Source organism: Populus alba, chromosome 7 (genome assembly GCF_005239225.2).
Source record: "Populus alba chromosome 7, ASM523922v2, whole genome shotgun sequence".
NCBI classification, from domain to species: Eukaryota; Viridiplantae; Streptophyta; class Magnoliopsida; order Malpighiales; family Salicaceae; genus Populus; species Populus alba.
This window is the reverse complement of record NC_133290.1, coordinates 643,537-665,650: the sequence shown is the minus strand read 5'-3', so window position 1 is coordinate 665,650 and position 22,114 is coordinate 643,537. Positions and strand designations below refer to the sequence as shown.

At 34.2% G+C, this 22,114-nt stretch overlaps 3 protein-coding genes and 1 long non-coding RNA gene across 4 annotated transcripts; 2 read left to right on the top strand and 2 right to left on the bottom strand.

Annotated features, from left to right (window-relative positions):
- Positions 1 to 6,358: 6,358 nt before the first annotated feature.
- Positions 6,359 to 14,362, top strand: LOC118032048 (protein ENHANCED DISEASE RESISTANCE 2-like). Its single transcript, XM_035036622.2, has 3 exons — positions 6,359 to 6,572; positions 7,392 to 8,347; positions 9,339 to 14,362. Coding segments are annotated over exons 2-3 (951 nt in total). The 5' UTR covers positions 6,359 to 6,572; positions 7,392 to 7,397; the 3' UTR covers positions 9,340 to 14,362.
- Positions 12,701 to 13,962, bottom strand: LOC118032051 (RHOMBOID-like protein 13). The gene has a single exon (XM_035036624.2). It carries the CDS (start codon positions 13,960 to 13,962, stop codon positions 13,153 to 13,155), a length of 810 nt encoding a protein of 269 aa, XP_034892515.1. The 3' UTR covers positions 12,701 to 13,152.
- On the bottom strand, positions 12,701 to 14,553 carry LOC140955795 (uncharacterized). Its single transcript, XR_012170356.1, has 2 exons — positions 14,423 to 14,553; positions 12,701 to 12,784 (listed from the first exon to the last, which is right to left on the bottom strand). It is a non-coding gene; the product is annotated as an uncharacterized lncRNA (long non-coding RNA).
- Positions 14,554 to 19,499: 4,946 nt separating this feature from the next.
- Positions 19,500 to 22,109, top strand: LOC118032057 (B-box zinc finger protein 24). Its single transcript, XM_035036636.2, has 3 exons — positions 19,500 to 20,052; positions 20,821 to 21,120; positions 21,560 to 22,109. The coding sequence occupies exons 1-3, from the start codon at positions 19,870 to 19,872 to the stop codon at positions 21,782 to 21,784; spliced, it is 708 nt and encodes a 235-aa protein (XP_034892527.1). The 5' UTR covers positions 19,500 to 19,869; the 3' UTR covers positions 21,785 to 22,109.
- Positions 22,110 to 22,114: the final 5 nt, after the last annotated feature.

The window sequence follows — 22,114 nt, the reverse complement described above, 5'->3', positions numbered from 1 at the left end:
TAAAACAGCATTATTAAGAGGACGACAAGTTAACAACTGCCGGTTCTTGCTGCATCAGCATTGAGTCATTCGTATGTCTTGGTCAGTCCTTCGTTCAAGTTTTAGATCGTGCCAAGTCCGGCTCCTAACTTGTACAATCTATTGTGCGCTGTCGAATTCGCATCTGCATGCAGGCTGCAAATTCCTGCGCTGTCGAATTCAGTACTTATATCAAATATAACTTTTCACATCATTCTATATGTATTTATAAGATTAAGTATGAAATTCTATTTACTCACTTTAAATTGTGTATCCATTTCTCTTCTTTTCTTGCTAGGATTGAAAATCCTGTATTTTTTATATCCATACAATTGAGTTTTTGGGTTTTTGAAATAGTATAAAATGAAGTGTTTCGAATCATTCCTATTTGACTCGGACTGCTCCTATTAGAACATCATATCAAGTCATTTCTTGTATAAGTAAAATTGAGAGCACTCCCCTTAATCCATCGAGCAAGATGGTAGAAAGTAAAATTGTAATTGCAAGATCAATCTATAGCTTGGTCCTCGAATAAAAATTTGTTTCAGGCTATCTAAATACTCCAAAAAATCCAAACACTCAGTATGAAAATAGCCCTCCGGTGAAACTTACCACTCACCGTACTAGACCATTGCTGCAAGAGAGTGTCAACTGAATTCGGTATACAACCCTGGTAACGGAGCCATCCAATGAAACTGGTTCAAAACCTCCAGGTTTCATAACAATGAAGGAGCAAATGAGAAATTGATTCAAATATTTCAGATACAAAAAATGGACAAAGTGCACATTGTGGTGAATAATGTGCCTATATGGAAGGAACCCTATTGTGCTGAGACTACCTTGAAGCATTAACCAAAGGAAGACATCCACTTTAGGAGGCATCCAGCCGTCCAAAGCAGATCAGAAAAAGAATTAGCCCTTGGATTACAAAATCTCTTCCGTTTATTCCATGTAATTATTTTGTTATGGAAAACCCACCGTTTTTCACAGTATTAATCTAAACATTAACGATATTTCATTGTGTAGAGAGAAGTATATCCCTTGGCTTGATCAGTGTCAAGGAGAATCTCGCTACTTTCACTTTGCAGCAAACCCTAGGCCCTTGGATGGTTTTTGTAATTATCTCTATTTTTTTAATCTTATTTTGGTTATTTAATTTAAAAATTCTAATGCTAATTGAATTTTATTCTCCTTGCATGTAACGATTCTTTTCCTATAAGGATTTAGGTATTGTACTAGTATAAATCGGGCAGCCAGGTTTTTTTCCTATAGCTATAAGCTGCCTAATGACCTTCTTCCTACCTAAGTTTTTCAACACATAGCGGCTGCCTTTTCACTATTCCAAGTATTTCTTTCAACCAGCAGCATCTGAAAACAATGTCCTGCTATATATCAAACCTGCCGAATCATATCCTTGAAACAATCTTCTCCAAAGCCACCATCTCTACTCTTAAAAGTTGCAGGGACGTTTGCAAGTCATGGAAACATATTCTTACAAACCCTAGTTTTGCCCTACTCCATCAACATGGAAGTGCGAATAATAACCTCATTCTTTGTTTGGGAACTAAATTCACAGGATCATATTTCAAAAGAAATATTTACTGGCTTGAATTTGGAGAGTTTAGCCACTTTAATCTCGCAAGAACTTGGGCGTTGGAACCTGATCTCAACGTCGACTTTGTCAATTCATGCAACGGCTTGGTTTGTTTATGCTTGACACGATTCAATTTTGATCGTATTTTGTGCGTATCAAACCCTATTACAGGTGAGTTTGTGCATCTGCCGCAACTTGAATATGATAAGTACTGTAAAACGAATATGTGTGGACTTGGATTTAGTTCGAGCACAGGTCAATTTAAGGCTATCAGAATTTTCTCAACAAGGGAAGACAGTATTTTGCATGCTGAGACATATACGTTTAGAGCTGAGACTATTATATTTAATGATAAAGCAACACCAAGAGGCCTTGGAACTGATACTTGGAGAAGCATTGGGATCGTTCCGCAGTATAACGATTGGCGTAGATATTGTTGGAGATCTTTCAATGCATTTGTTAATGGATCTTTCCATTGGATTATCGATATCGACGACGATTATGACCTTACAAATATTATATACTCTTTCAATTTTGAGAGTGAGCAATTCAGAACATTCTTACTGCCGGTTCCTCCAATAGATGCCGACTATGATCATTGTTATCAATATGCAGATCTTGGGGTTCTTGGGAACTCCCTCTACTGTTCTTATTTCAGTTACTTGCCTTGTGATGATTGTATTAATCTATGGGTAATGAAAGATTATGGTGTTGAGGATTCTTGGGCTGAAATGCTGGTTATAGAGCACCGTGTGCCTTTCTGGGAACCAAGGGATTTCAAGGTGATCAAGTTCTTTGAAAATAGGAATATTCTGTTCTTGGCTGACTACTACCTATGGTTTTATGATGCTGAGAGAAAATGTTATGAAAGGGTGGAAGATGCTGAGATTATATCTTTTCTTTATGCAATATCTCATACTCCGACCTTCGCTTCTATTAAAGATATCATGGCAGGAGGGATCGGAAACTATCGAGTGAGAGATGAAGACAATCGATCCACTGAAAATTAGCCTGTGATACATCAAGTAGGATTGCACGCTAGTTCGAAAAGAAAAGGTGCTAGGCATCACTGCTGTTGCTTCTAGTTTTTTTCCTTAGTTTTAAATCAAATTATTTGTTGGTTTCCCGACTATAATCATGTTTTTTAGTTTTATGTTATTTCATCAAAGCCATTGTAGCTTATTGCTCTCTTTGCTACTCGATGATTGCTCTGGTTGTGAATTTAATTACGTTGTTCAGCTATAAAAGAACTTGATACGATAGACCATCATCTTGCATTCTGAGTTGCTGACAGATTAATCCTTTGTTTTTTTCTGGCAACCGAAGAAGAAAAGAAGCAGCAATTCTTGGTAAATGCAAGAGGTTAGCAACGGCCAGCTTTAACCTTTTCTCATGAAAGAACACTAGGAGCGTTGTCGACTCCAACTATCGATCTTCCATGTACTATATATCCATATATACGAGATCTGACCAACTACCCATCCTACCTCCTTTATGTTCTTTTATGATTTCTAAGAGTTGATTCATCCTTTTAACTATCGGTGTTCATGCAATTTCTAATAATAATAGATAAAGATTATGCATTTCTAATAGTAAATAAATAAAGATAACAAGAAAAACAAAGAAATTAAGTTTTAACTGATTTAGGATTCCAGTGGCTAGAATGAATTCTCTGGTTCTCTCTGTTTGCTTCTGCTTAACCTAACTTATGAGAAAAAATGGTGGGGAGTCAAGGATTAGACCATGTTTAGTTTCAGATTAATGGAAACCAATGAGGTTATTTCGATAATTAAGTAGACAATGGTGCTTTCAATTTGGACAGTACTGAGCGATTTAGAACATTCCCACCACCTCTTCAAGCTCTAGCTAGGGGACAGCTATTCTACGTATTCGAATGTTGATATGAGCACTTTTGGAGACTCCCTCTGTATGTATTATCAGGCCCAGAACAACCTCGAGGTACGTAGATGTATGGGTGATGAAAGAATATGGTGTTGCAGAATCTTCGACAAAAATATATACTGGTCATTGAAGACTCATGTAAGTTGGAGCTGCATAGCTTCTTAAGGAATGGGGATTTTCTGTTTGTGCGATGCAATTATAAGATGATCTTGTACAGTCCCGGAAAGAAGATTTTTACAGAGCTGGACAAAAATGGGGTCACCGTCCATAATAGACAAATAGGTGGAATAGGAAGTGGGACGAGCAGCATATTTGGTTTTGTTCACAAGCCAAGCTTTGTTTCACTCAAAGACATGTTTAGCATTGATGACAACTCGATCGAAGGCTTGAATCTCAGATTAAGACATTCAACTCAAATATCTCACTGCCTCCATTTCTTTGTAGTGGTGACAATATTTAGTGGATAAATATTAGGGTTTCTGGGGACTCCATCTTCTTTTGTTATGGTCAGTATGCTAGTCTAAACCCTACAGAGGTATGGCTAATGAAGGAATATGTCGTCGTAGCCAATTTATCATGGGCCGGCGACAATGCTTGCCGTCGAACGACAATGCTTGCCGTCGAACCTAAAACAGAATCGGTGTTTTACAAGGATGATCCATTGTTTTTGGAAGCCAAGAAGTTCTTGGATTATGGGACTGTTCTATTCTCAAGGCAGAAGTTTGTTTTTGTATGATCCGAAAACATAAAATAGGACAAAAGTGGACACGTCATGGTGTACAGAACTTTATTGCATTTGCCCACACTCCAAGCTTTGTTGCTTTCAATTAATGATAATAAAACAATTGCAGATTGATTCCAACACGTTCAAAAGGAGTTTGTGGTTACCAAATTTTATTTGAAATTGAGAACAGAAGAGAGACGGGTTCTTCTTTGCTTTGGTTTCTAGTTAAGGTTTCGTACAGGGGAATTCTTCTGCTTGCTAGTTTCCACCATGCACCCAAACAAAGCTTATTGAGGTTGTGGTAATTTTTGTTTTCTGATATTTTTAAAAAGTTTATTTGTCTTTAAAAAGCATTAGAATAATGGTTTTTTGGTGTTTTTTTTTAATTTTAATGTGCTCAACATTAAAAATAAAAAAAATAAAAAAATATTTCTCATGCATCACAATATAAAACAGAATACACACGATGCTTTCTAGTGACATTATTGTCTCTCTTCATCTCGTACGACCTTGAAACTTTTAATTAGTTTTGCATATAACTATATATGTTTTGAAATATAAAATAAAAGTGTTCATCTTAGAAGTATTATGAAACTCAATCCAACTCTGGTCTGTAAATTTAATTTTTTTTTTATCAAAATAATATTATTTCAAGCATTTTGATAGACTGATAAAAAAACTTAAATTAACTTAATCAACTCATTATAATTTAAGTCATTTTCAACTACTAAAATTATATATATATATTATATATATGACGCGCGCGGGGTATGCCATGTAGCTTCTATATTTATTATTTAGACACCGTTTGGCATTGCGTTCCAAACGGTGTTTTGCCTAAATTCAAATTTATTTATTTTTTGCTAAAATTGAGTTCGGTTTGTACTTTTTGGATTGTTTTGATGTGCTGATGTCAAAAATAATTTAAAAAAAAATCATTGACATGTATTTCGGCATGAAAAGCTATTTGAAGCAACCGCTACTACACTGTCAACACGCTACTTTTACACCAAATGAAGCTTTTCAGCCACAACAAACGTGAAAGTACTCTCAACTTTCAAATACAATTTTTTGATCAATTTCTTCTTTTAATTAGGAGAAGAAAGAAGAATAGTTTGCCTGCCAATATTTCTTCTTTAACAAATAATGATATTATACGCACTCAATTGAGGGATAGTTGTGATGGTCTAAAGAGATTTATAAATATTTTATTTTAAAAAAAAATTATAAACTAAGTTATACTAAGAAATTTCTAAAAATAGATAGCATATAAATATTTAATGGATTTATAAATATCTTATCTATCTTTTGACTCATTGATTTTATATATTCGCTTTTGTCTCTCTTTCGCCTTTTTTTTGTGTTTAAATGCAATCTTTTCTTATAAGATAAACATGAAAACAAAATAACATTTCTATAAAACTTTGAGGATGAAACTGTATTTTGCGACGAAAAACTAAATACTTGGGATCATCAAAGCAGCTCCAAGAGACGTGGAGCTTTTTTGATTGGTCAATAACACAAAATCTGTCAGCAGTTACTTGATACTGGTTTCTCCAGTATCTCTCTCCAATCATACATTGTTTTTTTGTGTACATAAGCATAATTAACAAAAAAACAAATAGAGAAATAATATAATTTATAAAATATTTAAGAAAATAGCATATTTTAATTAATTGCATATCACATCTTGCAACTCTTTTAAATTATTAAATGACCTAAAAAAATTGCAATAAAAAAAAATCAAAAAATTTTTAAATGACCAATCAAAATTTTAATAACAATATTATTGAATTTATAAAAAAAACATCTTAATAAGAAAATCAAAAATAAATGAACTCCCATTTTATTAGTGATTTTTTATATTATCAAATTTTATTTTATCTAAATTTTTTATAACATTGATAATATTGTCATCGCCACTTCGATAAGCCTTCAAGATTTTTTGAGTTTTTTTTTCTTTTCATTGTAATTTTTTGCATGTTATTTAACAGTTTAAACAAGTTGTAGCAAATCTATATTATTTTTTAAATATTTATTTTTATGATTTCTAAAAAATAAAATTAAATGTGCTAAAGTTCAAAAAAAAACTCTCATACTTATCTCTGTTATTCTCAAATATCCATTATCCGCTGATCTAACCAGTTGCCAGTAAATAACAAACAGGGCAAGGTTTTTCTTCGTCAGAAACATCAAAACCAACAAAAAGCAAACTACTTTAGTTTTAGCTAAGGCAGACAAAACCTTTATTTCTGATTTATGTCTCTGTATCTAATTTGGGTTTTTAAAGAAATATTGATTCTTTGAGTGGCCCTTTGTCTTCTCTACAAAAAGGTTAGAACTTTATGGTCTTAATCGCTTGTTTACTTAATTTCTTTGGTGTTTCTAATTTTCTGGATTCTGGGGTTTAGTTACTGAAAGATTTATGTTTTTGTTACAAATCTTGTAGGGTTTGTAACTACCCTTCGTGGGTTTCTTGCTCAATTTACACTTGGGTAGATAATGACATGCTTACTTGTGTGGTTGTTATGTTCAAAGGTGGCTCTTTTGGTTTTGGTTTTGATGATTTGTTGAATTTTTTGCTGTTTTCGTCGTAATTGGTGTCGTGTAGTTCAGTTTCTTTTGCAAATACAGTGAAATTTGGTTTGATGGGGTTTAATTATGGTGACTAGTGTTGTGTATCCGGTTCTTATGTTTGAATTTGTTTTCATGTAAGAGATGTAGATTTGGAAACAATTTCCCATGGATATTCTCTCAATATAACTATATGCACCAAACCTAATCACTTAAACATGTTGATAGCTAGGATTAGTAATTAGTCCTTGAACATTAAATGCTTGTTCAGGTTAATAAAACCTCAAAGAAGAGCCTTTTAGAGAAAAAATTAGTAACTAAATTTGATGATAATGTGATATGAAGATTCTTGACTCTGAAATTAACAATCGCTTTATTTGGTTATGTTTTGATGGGTTGACCAAGTAGTCTTTAGTTATTTCAATATATTTTTTGTTTTATGAGGTGAGGGAGTGTTTAGCAACACATATCTGGCAAGAGCTTTTGTAGAATTTTGCCACTGATTGCATATGTTTGATGTTTCCCATTGTTGCTTTTGTTTTGTAACTTTTGGTTATCTGATATGTTTATGTCAAACAGAACCATATGGCTATCCCTGGTGATAGTGAGCATCAATGGATAGAGAGGGTAAAATCAGAGGGAGCTGTTCCACTACTTGATCCATATAATTGTTCAAATGGCTGGGCGTCTCCACCTGGAGAATGTTTCATGGTAAGAGGTCCAAAGTATTTGACAACTAAGGTTAAAATCCCTGGTGGTGAATCTCTTTTAAAGCCTCTTGGATTTGACTGGATCAAAGGTTCTACAAAGATTACAGAGGTTCTAAAGAATCGTAAAAGCCGTGTAAGGAAGGTTATTGATGAAGCTTTTCCAAATGGTGATAAGCCTTTTGTTTGGGCGTTTAATCTACAGGTTCCCGGTAAGGAAAACTATAGTGCTGTGGCTTACTTCGTAGGCACAGAACCAATTCCAGAGGGATCTTTAATGGACCAGTTCTTGAAAGGTGATGACGGGTTTAGAAACTCAAGGCTTAAACTGATTGCCAACATTGTCAAAGGCCCCTGGATAGTAAGAAAGGCAGTTGGAGAGCAGGCTGTGTGCATAATTGGGCGTGCCCTTTCCTGCAAGTACTGTTTCGATGAACAGTTTTTGGAAGTTGATGTGGATATTGGATCTTCAATGGTTGCAAGTGCAATAGTTCATTTGGCATTTGGTTACATCTCAATGTTGACTGTTGACCTAGCTTTTGTCATTGAGGGTCAAAGCGAGTCAGAGCTTCCGGAACAACTCTTAGGTGCCTTGAGATTTTCTGACTTAAATCCTGCTTGTGCTTCCTTATATGAGCCGTCACCTCTTGGAAGCACTGATAATTTGCAGTCTTCATTGCCGACACGCTTGTGGAAGTCAATTGGCCAGGGATTTTCTCAACTCCTTCATCCCGTACCAGGTGCTCAAGAAAATGGTTTTACCTCTGACACAGCCCATGTTAATGGAACTTCTGAGCTAAAAGAGGGCTGTGACGACTCAAAGAAATGGTAAGGGTTGTGAATTGCAATTACTTTTGTATTTTTACATTTGAGTGAGTAAAGTTTTAAATTTTGGTTTGTTTTGGTGCCATGTAAAAGTGAGCTCATAAAAAAGGATTTCAAGTTTTCAACTTTATCTTTTGTTTGCTTCACCGGAAGACTATTATAATGTCATAATGGCTTTATTCATAGAAAAGCCATCTCTTAGGAGATCATATAGACAACAGGCATGCCTAGTGAAGCCCTTTGTATGCAACCTCTTCATTAGTATGTCTTTTGGCATGAGATAATTGGCAATATTTAACGTAAGATGCCTGCCTGTTATGATTTGTTTCATCATGTGGAAGGTTACTTTACTTGCGTAACAATCAAATCCATTCAGTGCCTTTGTCTCCAAATCTGTTATCATCCCCTCCTTTTTCTTTCAGATACAAATAGTTGAGTTTTCTTCCTTGTGTCAATTATGCTCCCCCGTCAAGTTATCTGTGTTGCCTGAGTATGCAAGCATCATCAATCACCACTTTCTCCTTATATGCTTCCCAATAGCTCTTGCTTTGGAGATTTTTCCTCCTCGTGAAAGTCTGTCGACATTTTCTGTTTCCAAGACCTTTTCCTGGATTTACTATATCCTCTTAACTCTAGAAACTAACAATGTTCCCATATGTTTGGAATGTCTCAATAATTGCATTCAACTTACCTGTGCTTCTTGTGCAATTAGTCAAAACTTGAAAGATTGATTATAGCTCTAGGATATTCTTTATGTGGGAGAGTTCAAAAGGTTCTTGTTCATCATCCAAGTTCTTTATAAGATTTCTTCCACATGATTTCACTTCCAGATAGTTACATACTTGTAATAGTGCATAATCTATTCCTATCATTGTTATTTGACTTGCTGGTTCTGGAATTATATATTGTCATCAACTTCTTAATTCTTAACCAATCAATACGGTTACGAATTATATTAACAGTTTTCCACTGGTGATCATAATAATATTTGCAGATGAGTCAGATACTCCTCATGGACAGTGCATAAGCAGCTGTTGGAGTAGCTTAATAATCTAGATGTCACAGAATGATTGAAGTGGTAACAAGTATCAAATGTTCACTGCATTCAACTGCTCGATTACTAGCCGTGCCATTTAATTCTTTTGATTTGATGTACTTATGAGTAGACTGTGTTTGGGCAGTCAGTGAATCATATTATTTATTTACAGAATATTAAATTTGTTGATAGCTGATTCTGTTACATTTGTAGTTCAAAAGTATTATTTCCACAAAAATCTAGGTTGAATTTGCCATTTTCATTTCTGTTATGTACTTGGGGTTCTGAGGAGATAAATTGAACTGGTGAAGTTTCCTGAGAAAAGAACTGGAGTGAATGATGCTGCACAATGTAATCTGCCTTGAGTTGGAATTGTGCCTTGATTAAAGAAGCTCTTTCACTGCCGCTGGCTGTAGTCGTTAGTACCTTGCTGTTTCTTGAGCTACATCCTGAATTTGACCCTTCTTAGACTAATGAGTCCGATGGTTATGGTATAAGTGGCCAAGACCCTATACCTCCGGTCACCTGTAAAAGAAAGGGATAAAAGAAGGGCTAATTTGGATGGACTATAGACGCGGCTTGAATATTACAGGGCAAAAATTGCAACCTTGTGTATCAATCCTTTTTGGGCTATCATTGGCAGTCTACATAAACTATCATCAACATCACATTTTTTGGTGATAAAAACATCTCTGTTTTGGTATCTTCTGTCTATTATTGCCTTTTGGGATCCACACTTTACCATCCACACTTAACCTTCTATCTGGCTTAATATAATGTCCCGATCTGGATTGTGTTGATTATTATCACTTTGGTGTTGGTGGGGCTCAGGCAACTCAATCAAAGCAGTTTTAGGCTCCAAACAGCACTAGAAGATAAAAGAAATATATAAGTGTGGTCATTATTGAGTTTGAGGTTGGGCGACGCTTGGTGACTCTAAAACAGCTTCTTGTGGTAATACTTTCACCTTTTTCGGCTTCTTTCAACCTAAGCAGTGCATAATCTAGCAGGCACCAAAAATCAGCTAAGTCCCTCAGCAGATTTGAAACCCCAATATTAAAGACGGGAAGATGGCTGGACCCGAGGAAAATCAAGAGAGAGAAGATAAAAATGACTGCTCAAGTAAAGAATGGTTATCAATTATGTTCGTTAAATAAAATCTTAATATCGAATGCAAAAATATTATCACCATTCGACAAAGAGAATTCAAGACTAGGGGAGGGGACTTATGATCCGATCCCTTTAACTGTAGAATTTGATACCTATTACTGTCGAACGACGAAACAAAAGCTAGGCAAAACCCTAGTGCTTCCTGAAAAGTCGAGATCATCTACCTCCAATTCCTATATTGAAGCATAATCTCATTCCCAGCAATTTTTTGCCGTAGCTAAGTATGAATCAGTGACTCCAAAGTCCAAATGGAATGTGACTTTGCATAAGATAATTGATTGCATGCAAAGAAAGAATGAAACAGGAAACATTATCCAAACAACCAGTGTGCAGTTGTGCTCTAGCAATTGATTAATGCAATAGATAGTTATGGTCACATTGCAGCATGCAAGCAGAGAGTTGAGCTGCAGATGAAGCGCAAAAGATTGAACATGTTTTTAAGCTTGATAGTTATACAGAGCAGAAATATCTATCTTCATTGCATTACTATGGATATGTGAAAAAGTTCCTTTTCATCATTTCTTGGATGACATTGAGCCTCCTCCAAAAATAAATCATGAGATCAGAAGACCAAAGGTATCTGAAAGGAACAAAAGCAGCGGTACAAGAAACAAAGAACAGGGGTCCACGACAATGGTTGATAATGTCTCAAACCACATTGGTCTACAATAACATGCATCCACCATTCTAACAAATGACTGAAAGAGAAAGCTGCACCCGTTAGTCTGTCACTCTACAGCAGAAGGGACTGATTTGTTTCCATCATCTGGAGGGTTATAAACTTACAATACTTGCCTAACATGCAAATCCATTCAGTGCTTTATAGAAGAGAAGCGCGGGAAGTTTATGGTGCATATTCAATTCCTATCATTGTTATTTGACTTGCTGGTTCTGGAATTATTCATTGGCATCAACTTTTCCATTTTTAACCAATCAATGTGGTCACGAGTTAAATTAACTGTTCTCCTCTGGTGATCATAATAACATTTGCGGATGAATCAGATACTCCTCATGGACAGCGTTTACGCGGCTTGGAGTAGCTTAATAATCTAGATGTCACAGAATGATTGAAGTGGTAACAAGTATCAAACGTTCACAGCAGTCAACTGCTCCACTACTAGCCATGCCATTTAATTCTTTTGATTTGCTGTAGTTTTGAGTAAACTGTATGTTAGGGCAGCCAAGGAATCATATTACTTATTTGCAGGATATTAAATTTGTTGGCAGCTGATTCTGTTACGTTTGTAGTTCAAAAGTATTATTTCCACAAAAAGCTAGGTTGAATTTGCCGATTTCATTTCTGTTATGTTCTTGGGTTCTGAGAGATAAATTGAACTGGTGAAGTTTCCTGAGAAAAGACTGAAGTGAATGATACAGTACAGTGAACTGGTGAATTTACCTTCTCTGGGTTTTTTTAACCTAAGGCAGTGCATAGCATTAAGGACGGGAAGATGGCTGGACCCGAGGAAAATCACGAGAGAAAATAAGATGACTGGTGAAGTAAAGAATGATTGTCAATTATGTCCATTGAATAAAATCTTCACAACGAATGCGGCAATATTATCAACCATTCAACAATCAGAATTCAAGGCTCGGGGAGGGAAGCTTAAGATCTGATACCTTTTACTGTAGAGAAGGAGAAAAAAAGGTTGGCAAGTTATCTCTATGCAAAATGAGTCCATGACAAGTGTTTTGTTTACCAAATCAAAACCGTTGTTTTATCTCTTTTTGCCAAAACCCCCTGAATGAATAAGTCAAGCTTATCTACCTCCAATTCCTATATTGAAGCATAATCACATTCCCAGCAAATTTTTGCCATAGCTGGGTAAGAATCAGTGACTCCAAAGTCCAAATGGGATATGACTTTGCATATGATAATTGATTGCATTTAGTAGAGATCTAGTATAGTGGTCCATGAAAGAATGAAACAGGAAACATAATCCAAACAACTATTGTGCATTTGTGCTCTAGCCATTGATTTAATGCAATAGATAACTATAAGAATAGCATTCATCAAAAATAAAAACAAAAAAACCAATGCATCATAGTCAAACAACAGTCACATTACGAAATGCAAGCAGAGAGTTGAGCTACAATTGAATTGCAAAAGGTTGAACACAAAAAAGCATGTTCTGTTTGTAAGCTGATAGTTATACAGAACAGTAAAATATTCACTGCATTACTATGGATATGTGAACAAGTTCCTTTACATCGTTTCTTGAATGATATCGAGCCTACTCCAAAAATAAAATCATGAGATCAGAGACCAAAGAATTTCAAAAGGAAGAAAAGCTGCAGTACAACAAACAAAGAACAGGGGTGCGGGTGCACAACAATGGTTGATAATGTCTCAGACCACATTGGTCTACAACAACATGCATCCACCATTCTAACAAATGATTGAATGAGAAAGATGCACCTGTAAGTCAGTAACTCTACAGCAGAAGGGAGTGCCAACTTGAGCTTTTGATGGCCAGGAAGATGAGGCAAATCACAATGTAAGAGTCCAGCGTAACAGAAGATAATTAAATAGTATTGGGGATGACTCTTCAGTGAGTAAAAGCCCATTGTTAACAAATAGGGATAAGATCTTAGGCAGAGGTTAAACAATTTCAAAACCTTCAACTGCCAGTGAACTCATCTGCAAGGTTCTACCACTTCCAAGAAACCGCACAGAAGGCAGTGAAGGATCCGTGACAGATTCAATCTCAAGAAAATCAAAATCATAGGCACCCGACCGCTTCAAACTGACCACAAAAACAAGCACAATCCATCCAAGCATTGATATTGCCCAGTAATTGTTCATCCCATGTATCAAACCCCATGCAATAGCATATCCAACAACAATTCCTGATAAATGGCCAAGAAAACTTGCTTGTGGAACAATAATTGACGTAAATATCAATGACTCGAAAGGTGCAAAACTGATAGGAAGCGAAAGAAATCCAAAAAGATCCAACTTTGAGGATGGTTGCTTCACAGAAAGAATTGTCATCCACCCAAATACAACACATGAATACCCAACAGCCATCACTCTCCGAAAATACTGTATCTTAAATCTTTGTATCAATAAATGGTACATCCCCAGTACTAATGCCCCAGATAATACAACCAACACAAGTGTATGGTGAAGATAATATGCCACACCAAGGCCAACGTGCCCCAACTGTTCCACAACCCCTAGACTCCAAAGCGCACTCATATTGAAAACAAGATGAATAACACTAATATGTGAAAAAGCTGAAGTTATTATCCTCCAATGGTGCCCTTCGATGGCATTTTCATAACTTAATCCCACATGAGAGTACCCAAAATTTCTCTTCTGTATATAAAACCATATAGCACTACATATTCCTATTATACAGCTTGTAGCAGGTTTTTCCACAATCTCATAAAACAATGGTCTCCCCATCTATCACAAAGCCCTCCACTTCCTCTCTTTAAAACCGCAAGTTACTCAACAATGCAATACCAAATGAAGATTTTCCACTACCGAAAAAATCCACTAAAGCTCAAACAAGTATGGATTCTCCTCAAAGATCAAACTTTATCAGCTAAAGCAAAAACCCTTTTCAAATCTAACAAATTTGAATAACCCCAGATCAAAATTAACCTCCAAAAAAACTAAACTTTACACATCCATCCATTCCAACATGAATAAAAATATAAATTTCCTTTACAATCAAACACAGCCCTTTTCTCACACTGAATCCCTCATAAGGTACAAGTATAAACTATATGCTAATCCCAGTAACGGTACTAAAGTTTTGAAATTTCAATTCCAAGAACAAAAAAATAACGAAAAGTTCAGATTTTTTGACAAAAAGATTAGAGAAAAAAAAGGGCTTTTTAGAGAGATATAAATTTGTTACCTTTTTGCTTCAAATTGAATGGGAGTTGTTTGAGCTTTGTAGTTTCGTTCTTTCTTCTGGGTGCTTCCGTATTTTGCAAAGCTAAATTGGATTTGAAAGTTTATATATGGTGGACCCTTTCGAAAAGCTTTGTAACAATGGGCTTGTACCAAAATTCCCAAAGGTAGCATCTGTAAGGATAAATGACATGTAGTTTGTACCATGTGTTTGAATGACCTAACAAAAAAAAAAAACACAATTGATGCTTATAAAGATTTCTCCCAACATGTCGTTCATAAAAGATTGCTTGTCAATGACGGGTTTGGAGTTTGATAGATATTATTTTTTAAAATATTTTTTTTTTAAAAATATATTAAAATATATATATTTTTTTTATTTTTTTTATATTAACACATCAAAATAATTTAAAAATACTAAAAAATATTTTAAAGCAAAAAATAATAATTTTAATGAAAAAATGAGTTACACCTCAACATTAAATGGTGTCATAACCTAGAAGAGTTCGTAGTAGTATTAAACATTTGAGTTAGATAGTAGATTTAGGCCTATATGATAAAGATTGTTTTTTAAAGTAATTTTATTTCGAGAATATATTAAATAATATTTTTTTATTTTTTATATAAACACATCAAAATAATCTAAAATTATTAAAACAAAAAAAATTTAAAAAAATTTAGAACCTTTCAAAAAGCATGATTCAACCGCACTCTTATACACATCTGTATTTTTTAAGCTGTTATGTTAAGCTTAAGCTGCGTTTCTAAAACTAAAATTGAGTCGTTTTGAGTGCTGATGTCAAGATTTTTAAAAAATAAAAAAACATCATTGGCATGTATTTCGACACAAAAAACTTGAAAAGCAACCGCTCCAAGGAAGAAAATATCCTAAGAAAATAGTAAATTAGTCTCCTCTAATTTTATAAAATAAGTTAAATAATTCTTCTGGTTTTAATAACTAATTAATTAGTTCGCGAGTGATGATCATGTTATTTTTAATTTATTTTAAAAATAGAAAAAGGAAAGAAAAAACTAATATGAAAAGATTGGTGATTAAAAAATATATTTTTTAAACAAAGTAATATTAAATTAAATATGATGAAGACTAATCAAGAAGCTAATTGATTAGCTTTTTACACTAGAGAGAATTCTTTATTTATTTTACAAAAATTAATTCAAATCAAATGAAATTCAAAGAATCTTATTGTAAGAGGAAGTTTCCTTTTATGCGGGTGTTTGTACGGTATGACAGTGAAATATCAAAATATTGCAGTGTTCGTTGGTTTGATACGTGTAGGGGTGAGAAAAAAAATAAAAAATTTGATTAAATTAAGAAAATTAAAAAAAAAATAATTAAAAAACCACAACGTGAAAAAAAAAATAAACCATTAAATTTTTTTAAAAAAAATAACTACCGTTCGTTCAGTTTTGGTTTTATAAGGCTAAAACTAAAAAAAATAAACCGAACCCAAACCCAAAAAATAGACCAAACCAAAAAAAAAACCAAGTCAAGAACCGTTCAAACCAGTTTTTGTCATAAAAAACCAAACCAAAACTAGTCTGATTAATTTAAACTTTTTGTTTTTTAAAAAAATAAACTGGTTGATTATTTTTTTTTTATAAAAACTGAATGAAATAAAAAAATGATCACCCCTAGCTACATGCATGGCAATAAAATTATTACCAAGATCTTGAGAATTTAGAATTGGTTTATAATTAAAAGATATGAATTTAAATCTTGTTCACATCGAAAATAAAGGAACTAATTAAGTAATTAGTAAGAAATTCATTGTGATGCATATATAATTATATTATTAATGGGAGATTAATAAGAAAAAAAACAATAATATTGGGGAAAACAATTGATGAAGAGGACCTCTCATGATTATAAAATTGAAGTGCCATCTAATTGGAATTATACTTAGAGAATAGGTCATTGCCAAGGTGGTATCTTGTTTCCTTTGTTTTTTTTTTTTTAATTTCTTGAGTGCTCATGGTATATTATTATGGATCTTTTGTTATCTCCTTTAATTTAATTTTAATTTGTCGTTATTTTTTTATTTAATGTTGGAATCTTTAAAAGATATTGCTAAAAACTCAAAAGAAAAAAAGTTTAATAACTAAATTTTAAGCTTATTTGTTTTTATATTTTAAAAATATTTTTTTATATCAAACTTGATCTTTTATTTTTTTAGTTGTTACTTATTTTTTTTTTCTAAATAAATTTTTTTTTCAATTTCATCCTTTAATATTTGATTTTGATTTATTTTTATATTAAATTTGATCTTTTTATTATTGCTATTTATTTTATTTTTTATTGTATTTTTCCTAATTTTATCTCTTATTATTTTATGACTGAAAATTTTACTTTATTATTTTTTAGAATTTATTTTCAATGAGGTTAATTTGGAGGTACTACATGAAGTTGTTAACCATCTAGTAGGTGGCTCAATGATAAGAGTTTGGGACTAAAATGTTTGTTTTTCTTGTAGTCTTAGATTCGAACCATGTGATTTATAATATAATGGTCACCAATGGAGACTTACAAGGTCATTATTTTTAGGACTCGTAAGATTAGTGAGGATACATGCAAGCTAACCTATACATCCACGTGAATAAAAATAAAAAATATATTAAAATGACTTATTTCTCATATAAACAATAACCGACTTTCAATTTTTATCATACAATATATTCTCGCCACAATTCCCAATACAAAGGAGCCATTTACCAAGGGTTGGTCCATTTGTGCATTGTTCCTCGTAACAGGCAAAAAGAAGGCACAATCTCGCCTCCCTTTTTTTCCTTTGAAACAAGATCTTGCCCCAATCCTCCATTGGGTCTCCTAACCAAAAAAAAAAATTCCCAATCGGATCTGCCAATAAGTTTCAATAAGCATGGTTTGATCATGTAATGTCTACGTAATTGAGAGTTTTTCTTGTTTGAGGACCCCTTTAGAATCTAACAAATTTGTCCTCCAGAATATTTTGCCATGCTTTTTGGAGGGCCCTACACCATTAATGTCAAGATTAACAGTTAATCATCGAATTAGTTAATACGGTTGATGATTTTGGGTGCAACAAAACCCAGCAACCTTGCTTAGACATTTCCAAAATAGTTCAACCACTAACCCATCCTGAATTAAGAAGTAGCATAATCCAAGGTTATCGTTTATTTATAAACACATCATGGTAATCTACAATATCCCATGATACTACTAAAACCATGTCCTCTTGAACCGCCTCCGGCCACGACGAACACTGATCAGGTCTGTCCAGTCATGGCATCCAGCTTGTCCGGCCATGGAAGACAGCACTCTCTCCGCCAGTTTTCTGATACCTGGGAAGACAGCTACGAGAGCAATTATCGCAATGCAAGGCGTGCGTTTCTAAGCAGCTACCATTTCTCAGAAGAAAATGGCATCAGGGACAGGCTGAGGAGGTCTGTGAAGGAGATCAACGAGGTTGTCAGAGGAGTTGTTTCGGACATCCGTGAAGAGATTTGTAAGAGAAGGATTCGCATCAAAGCTTTCAGGTTCTCTTTGGGGCTGCCATGTTTGATTCTTTCTAGTGTAATAAGATGCTTTGCACCCTCGATTGGAAAGAGGAGAGAGTTGATGCAGTGATCAATTCTGAGTTCTTGCGGATCAATCACCAAGATTTGGCTACACCTTGGGACTATATTGATGACTGGATCATAATTATGTATATGATCTAATAATAATGCTGCTTTTAAATCAAGTAATTATCCTCTCATTTTTGTTTTTTAAGAGCTCTTATTTTTTACTCGGGGGTAGATTTTTTTCATTTTGTGGTTGTTAAATCTATTCTCTCACCAAATGTATCGATGAGAAAATGCAAATCATGTTTTATAAAAGTTTATTTTTTTATTAAAAATTAATTTTTTTTATATATTTTGATTATTTTGATAAGTTAATTTTAAAAAATAATATTTTAAAAATAAAAAAATATTTTTTAATACATTTCAACACAAAAAATAATTTGAAAAGTAATTACAACTACATTTAATCTAAAAAACTACAAACATATAGTTTGAATTAAAAAAAAAATTGTGTTTTAAATATATTTATTTAAAAGATTTGAATTTTTTTTTCAATATAATCAAATGAAAAAATAATATATTTTTTTTTTATATCATTTGATATACTAATATCAAAAAATAATTTTAAAAATTAAAAAATATTATTTCAATTAAAAAATATCTTAAAAAATATTCTCCTATCTCAATAATAAACAAGTCAAATTAATATAAAAAATAAAATAATAAAATAATATTATTTTATTAAAAATAATTATTAGAATTAATTCCAACAAATAATTATGAATTACTTAGATATTTTTTCGATTCATATACTAAAGTTGGGAAAAGACAACTAAGAAACCCTAGGATGGCTGATGTATATGCGACCTCCTCAACTGGTATCGCAGCCGCTTACGGAGACGTCTCCATCCATGTGATAAATGACAAGTCATTTCATGAATCAGAGCTGTTACCTTAGCAAATCTTAGGGGGAGACTTTATTGTCTTCTTTCATGTATGAAAATCTCAATTTCATCCTAAAAGAATTAGTATTATCAATTTTATTTTTTATATTAGACATTTTTTTAATCAAGTCATTTTGTCTGAAAACCAACACAGTTTCATGAAGAACAACACCAAATTCTCTTCAAAATAGTGTTGTTTCCAACATAAATGAACAAAATTGAGGAATGTCTATTACTTTAAAGACCCAATTGAAAAAAATTTAGTTTAAAGATTCAATCAAGAATTCATGAACAGTTTGGAGACTCATTTGAGGTTTCGAAAATCTAACATCAAGTTAGTTGGCATGCATGAATGTTCTATGTCAAGTGGCAACACAAGAAGACAAATGTGTGCTTGTTGCCCTCCTCGCCTTACCAATTCAACTCTTAAAGAAGTCTGAAAATAATCATGGACCATTAGTACTTGCTGTTTGCTTACAAAACCACAGCCACACATGGAGTTTGGCCCCACCATGCATTGCTGTCTCTTCCACATTTCTTGGTCTTGATTCACAAAATATCAAGGTCTTATCTGCAATCACTCAGCTTCTTGGATTCTGCACCAAGCACTCAGTTTTCTGTATCTTCCACATATTCTTGCTTACATTACTTCTCTTAGGTCTCAACTTGCTCTTCTCTCTCTTCTCTTCTATTCTTTCCTTCTGTTGTTTGTGTTCTTGGCCAAATCTTCTTTCTTTCTCTTTTTGCGTGGTTGCACTTTATTGGGGAAAAAAGATCAGCATTTCAGGTAGTTTTTTGAAACATATGTTTCACTGTCTCATTTACTGTACCTTGGCACAGTTTGAGTCCGCTCAAGAGATTGCAAGAAACTAGAGAAGGTGAACTAACAAGGGATCTGCTAAAAGAGAGGTGGGGGTTTGATCTGATTTAACTTTCAATCAAGAAGATGAAAATTCAGTGTGATGTGTGTGAGAAAGCACCGGCCACAGTGATTTGTTGTGCTGATGAGGCTGCCCTGTGTGAAAAATGTGACATAGAAGTTCATGCAGCAAACAAGCTTGCTAGCAAACACCAAAGACTTCTTCTCCAGTGCCTCTCCAACAAGCTGCCTCCATGTGATATATGCCAAGTAACTTCATTTCTCACCTTTGTTACTAATTTTTAATTGATATATTGTAATTTGTTTCTGTAATTTTCTATCAGATCTTGCTTTTGGAATTGCGATCTATCTATCTGGTTTGTGATTTGGTGTTTGCAAAGTATGGAATTTGAGTATGTTTATTCATTTTTCTATGCTCACTTTGAGTTCCAAGAAATCACAAGATGGGGAAAAATCCCAAGGAATCATTGCTGATAGGTGTGAGATCTTGAATAATAACTGTGTAATCAAGTTCTTGTAGTGTGTCTTGGCAGCTATTTGAGCATTAACTTATTAAGGGCACTTTTGCTATAAATTAATACCTTGTTCAAACCGAGAAATTCTTTGTAGATTTGTATTTTTAATGAATTTTAATGAGTTTATGGCGATTCATGATAGAGACATAAGTTATATTGAAAGAGATAAAGAGTCTCACAGGTTTAATCTATGGGGGAAGGGACTAGCTAGGGATGTCTGGTTAAGGCACTCATCTCGGATTCAAACCTCACCTAGGCGGCCTGGGTTAGTCAATGTGTGGATGTTGCCATGCGGATTCTGTCCGGTTTATCTTAGGGGGATTCCTTCTAAACCTGTTTTAATAGAAGATGAAGTTACTTGATATCTAAAATGCTTGTTTTTAACTATTTATCAAGTGACAACCGTAACGCTCTCGTTTAGTTTTCTTATTTCCATGAACTTCTGTTTTTATGGTTGTGAAGTTTTTCTCACCTGTGTCTCTCTAATTAATTTGATTTTCAGGAAAAGGCTGCTTTCATTTTCTGTGTTGAAGACAGAGCCCTCTTTTGCCGGGATTGTGATGAACCAATCCATTCAGCTGGTAGCCTTTCTGCGAATCACCAGCGGTTTCTGGCCACTGGAATCCGAGTGGCTTTAAGTTCTAGTTGCTCCAAGGACACTCAGAAGAGTTCTTTAGAGCCACCAAATCAGAGTGAACAACAAACTTCCAAGTTGCCTTGGCAGCATGCATCGAGTTTTGGTTCTTCTTGGGCTGTTGATGATTTTCTACAGTTCTCTGACATTGAAGAATCCACTGAAAAGGTAATAAGAAGTTTTTGTATTGACTCAAAAATGTCCCCCATATTTTGTTTGCAAAAATACTGTCTTCAAAAGGGATGAAAAAGTTGTGAGAAAGTGGGTATTTCTTCCCCCGAGATCATATGACTTGGAGTCTCGAACCATTGATTGATTGTGTAATGGTATATGGTTCGTCCTAATATAGTTGACCCTCAACTTAACCCTAAATGATCAGTTTTCCATCAATTGGAGAACAAGGGGCTTACAGTAGCTCCCTCGAATATAGAAACTAGCAGTCGCTTTCTGTTTATGCATTTCGATGATCCTTTTGAGCATCCAACCCTGCCTTTGCAAAACGTGGGCATGTGTTTTTTCGTTTCATGAGAACAAAATTGATGTCGGAACTGTTGGATTGACCTTTGTCTTTCAAATCTCAATGACTTCTTGTTTCTTTTCTGTGCAGAAAGAGCAACTTGGGCTAGGAGAGTTTGACTGGCTAGCTGACATGGGTCTTTTCAGTGAGCAACTTCCTCAGGAGGCTTTAGCAGCAGCTGAAGTTCCTCAACTTCCAATCTCACCACCAACCAATGTGAACTCATACAGACCCCCCAAGTTCAGCATGCCCCATAAGAAGCCTAGGATTGAAATCGATGACGATGAGTACTTCACCGTACCTGATCTTGGCTGAACTCATGGTGCTAGACTCCGCAGTTTGAGTTGAACTTGGCTGAACTCATGGTGCTAAACTCCGCAGTTTGAGTTGAACTTTTGAAGAACGACGCATACTTTCATAAGTACCTATATGCATCTGTGTATGTACATAGTCTGTATTTACATAAACATGCATGAAACTTCGTGTATTTAGAGAGTAGAGAGTAGCATCACAGTTAGTTCTACGGATTCGTTTTCTACTTTTTCATGTATTTTTGTTTGCCTTTGAAAGTGGAATTACATCAATCAGTGCTCTTGATTGTAATAACTCACATATAATTCTCAAATATTTCTCGTTTGCACATCG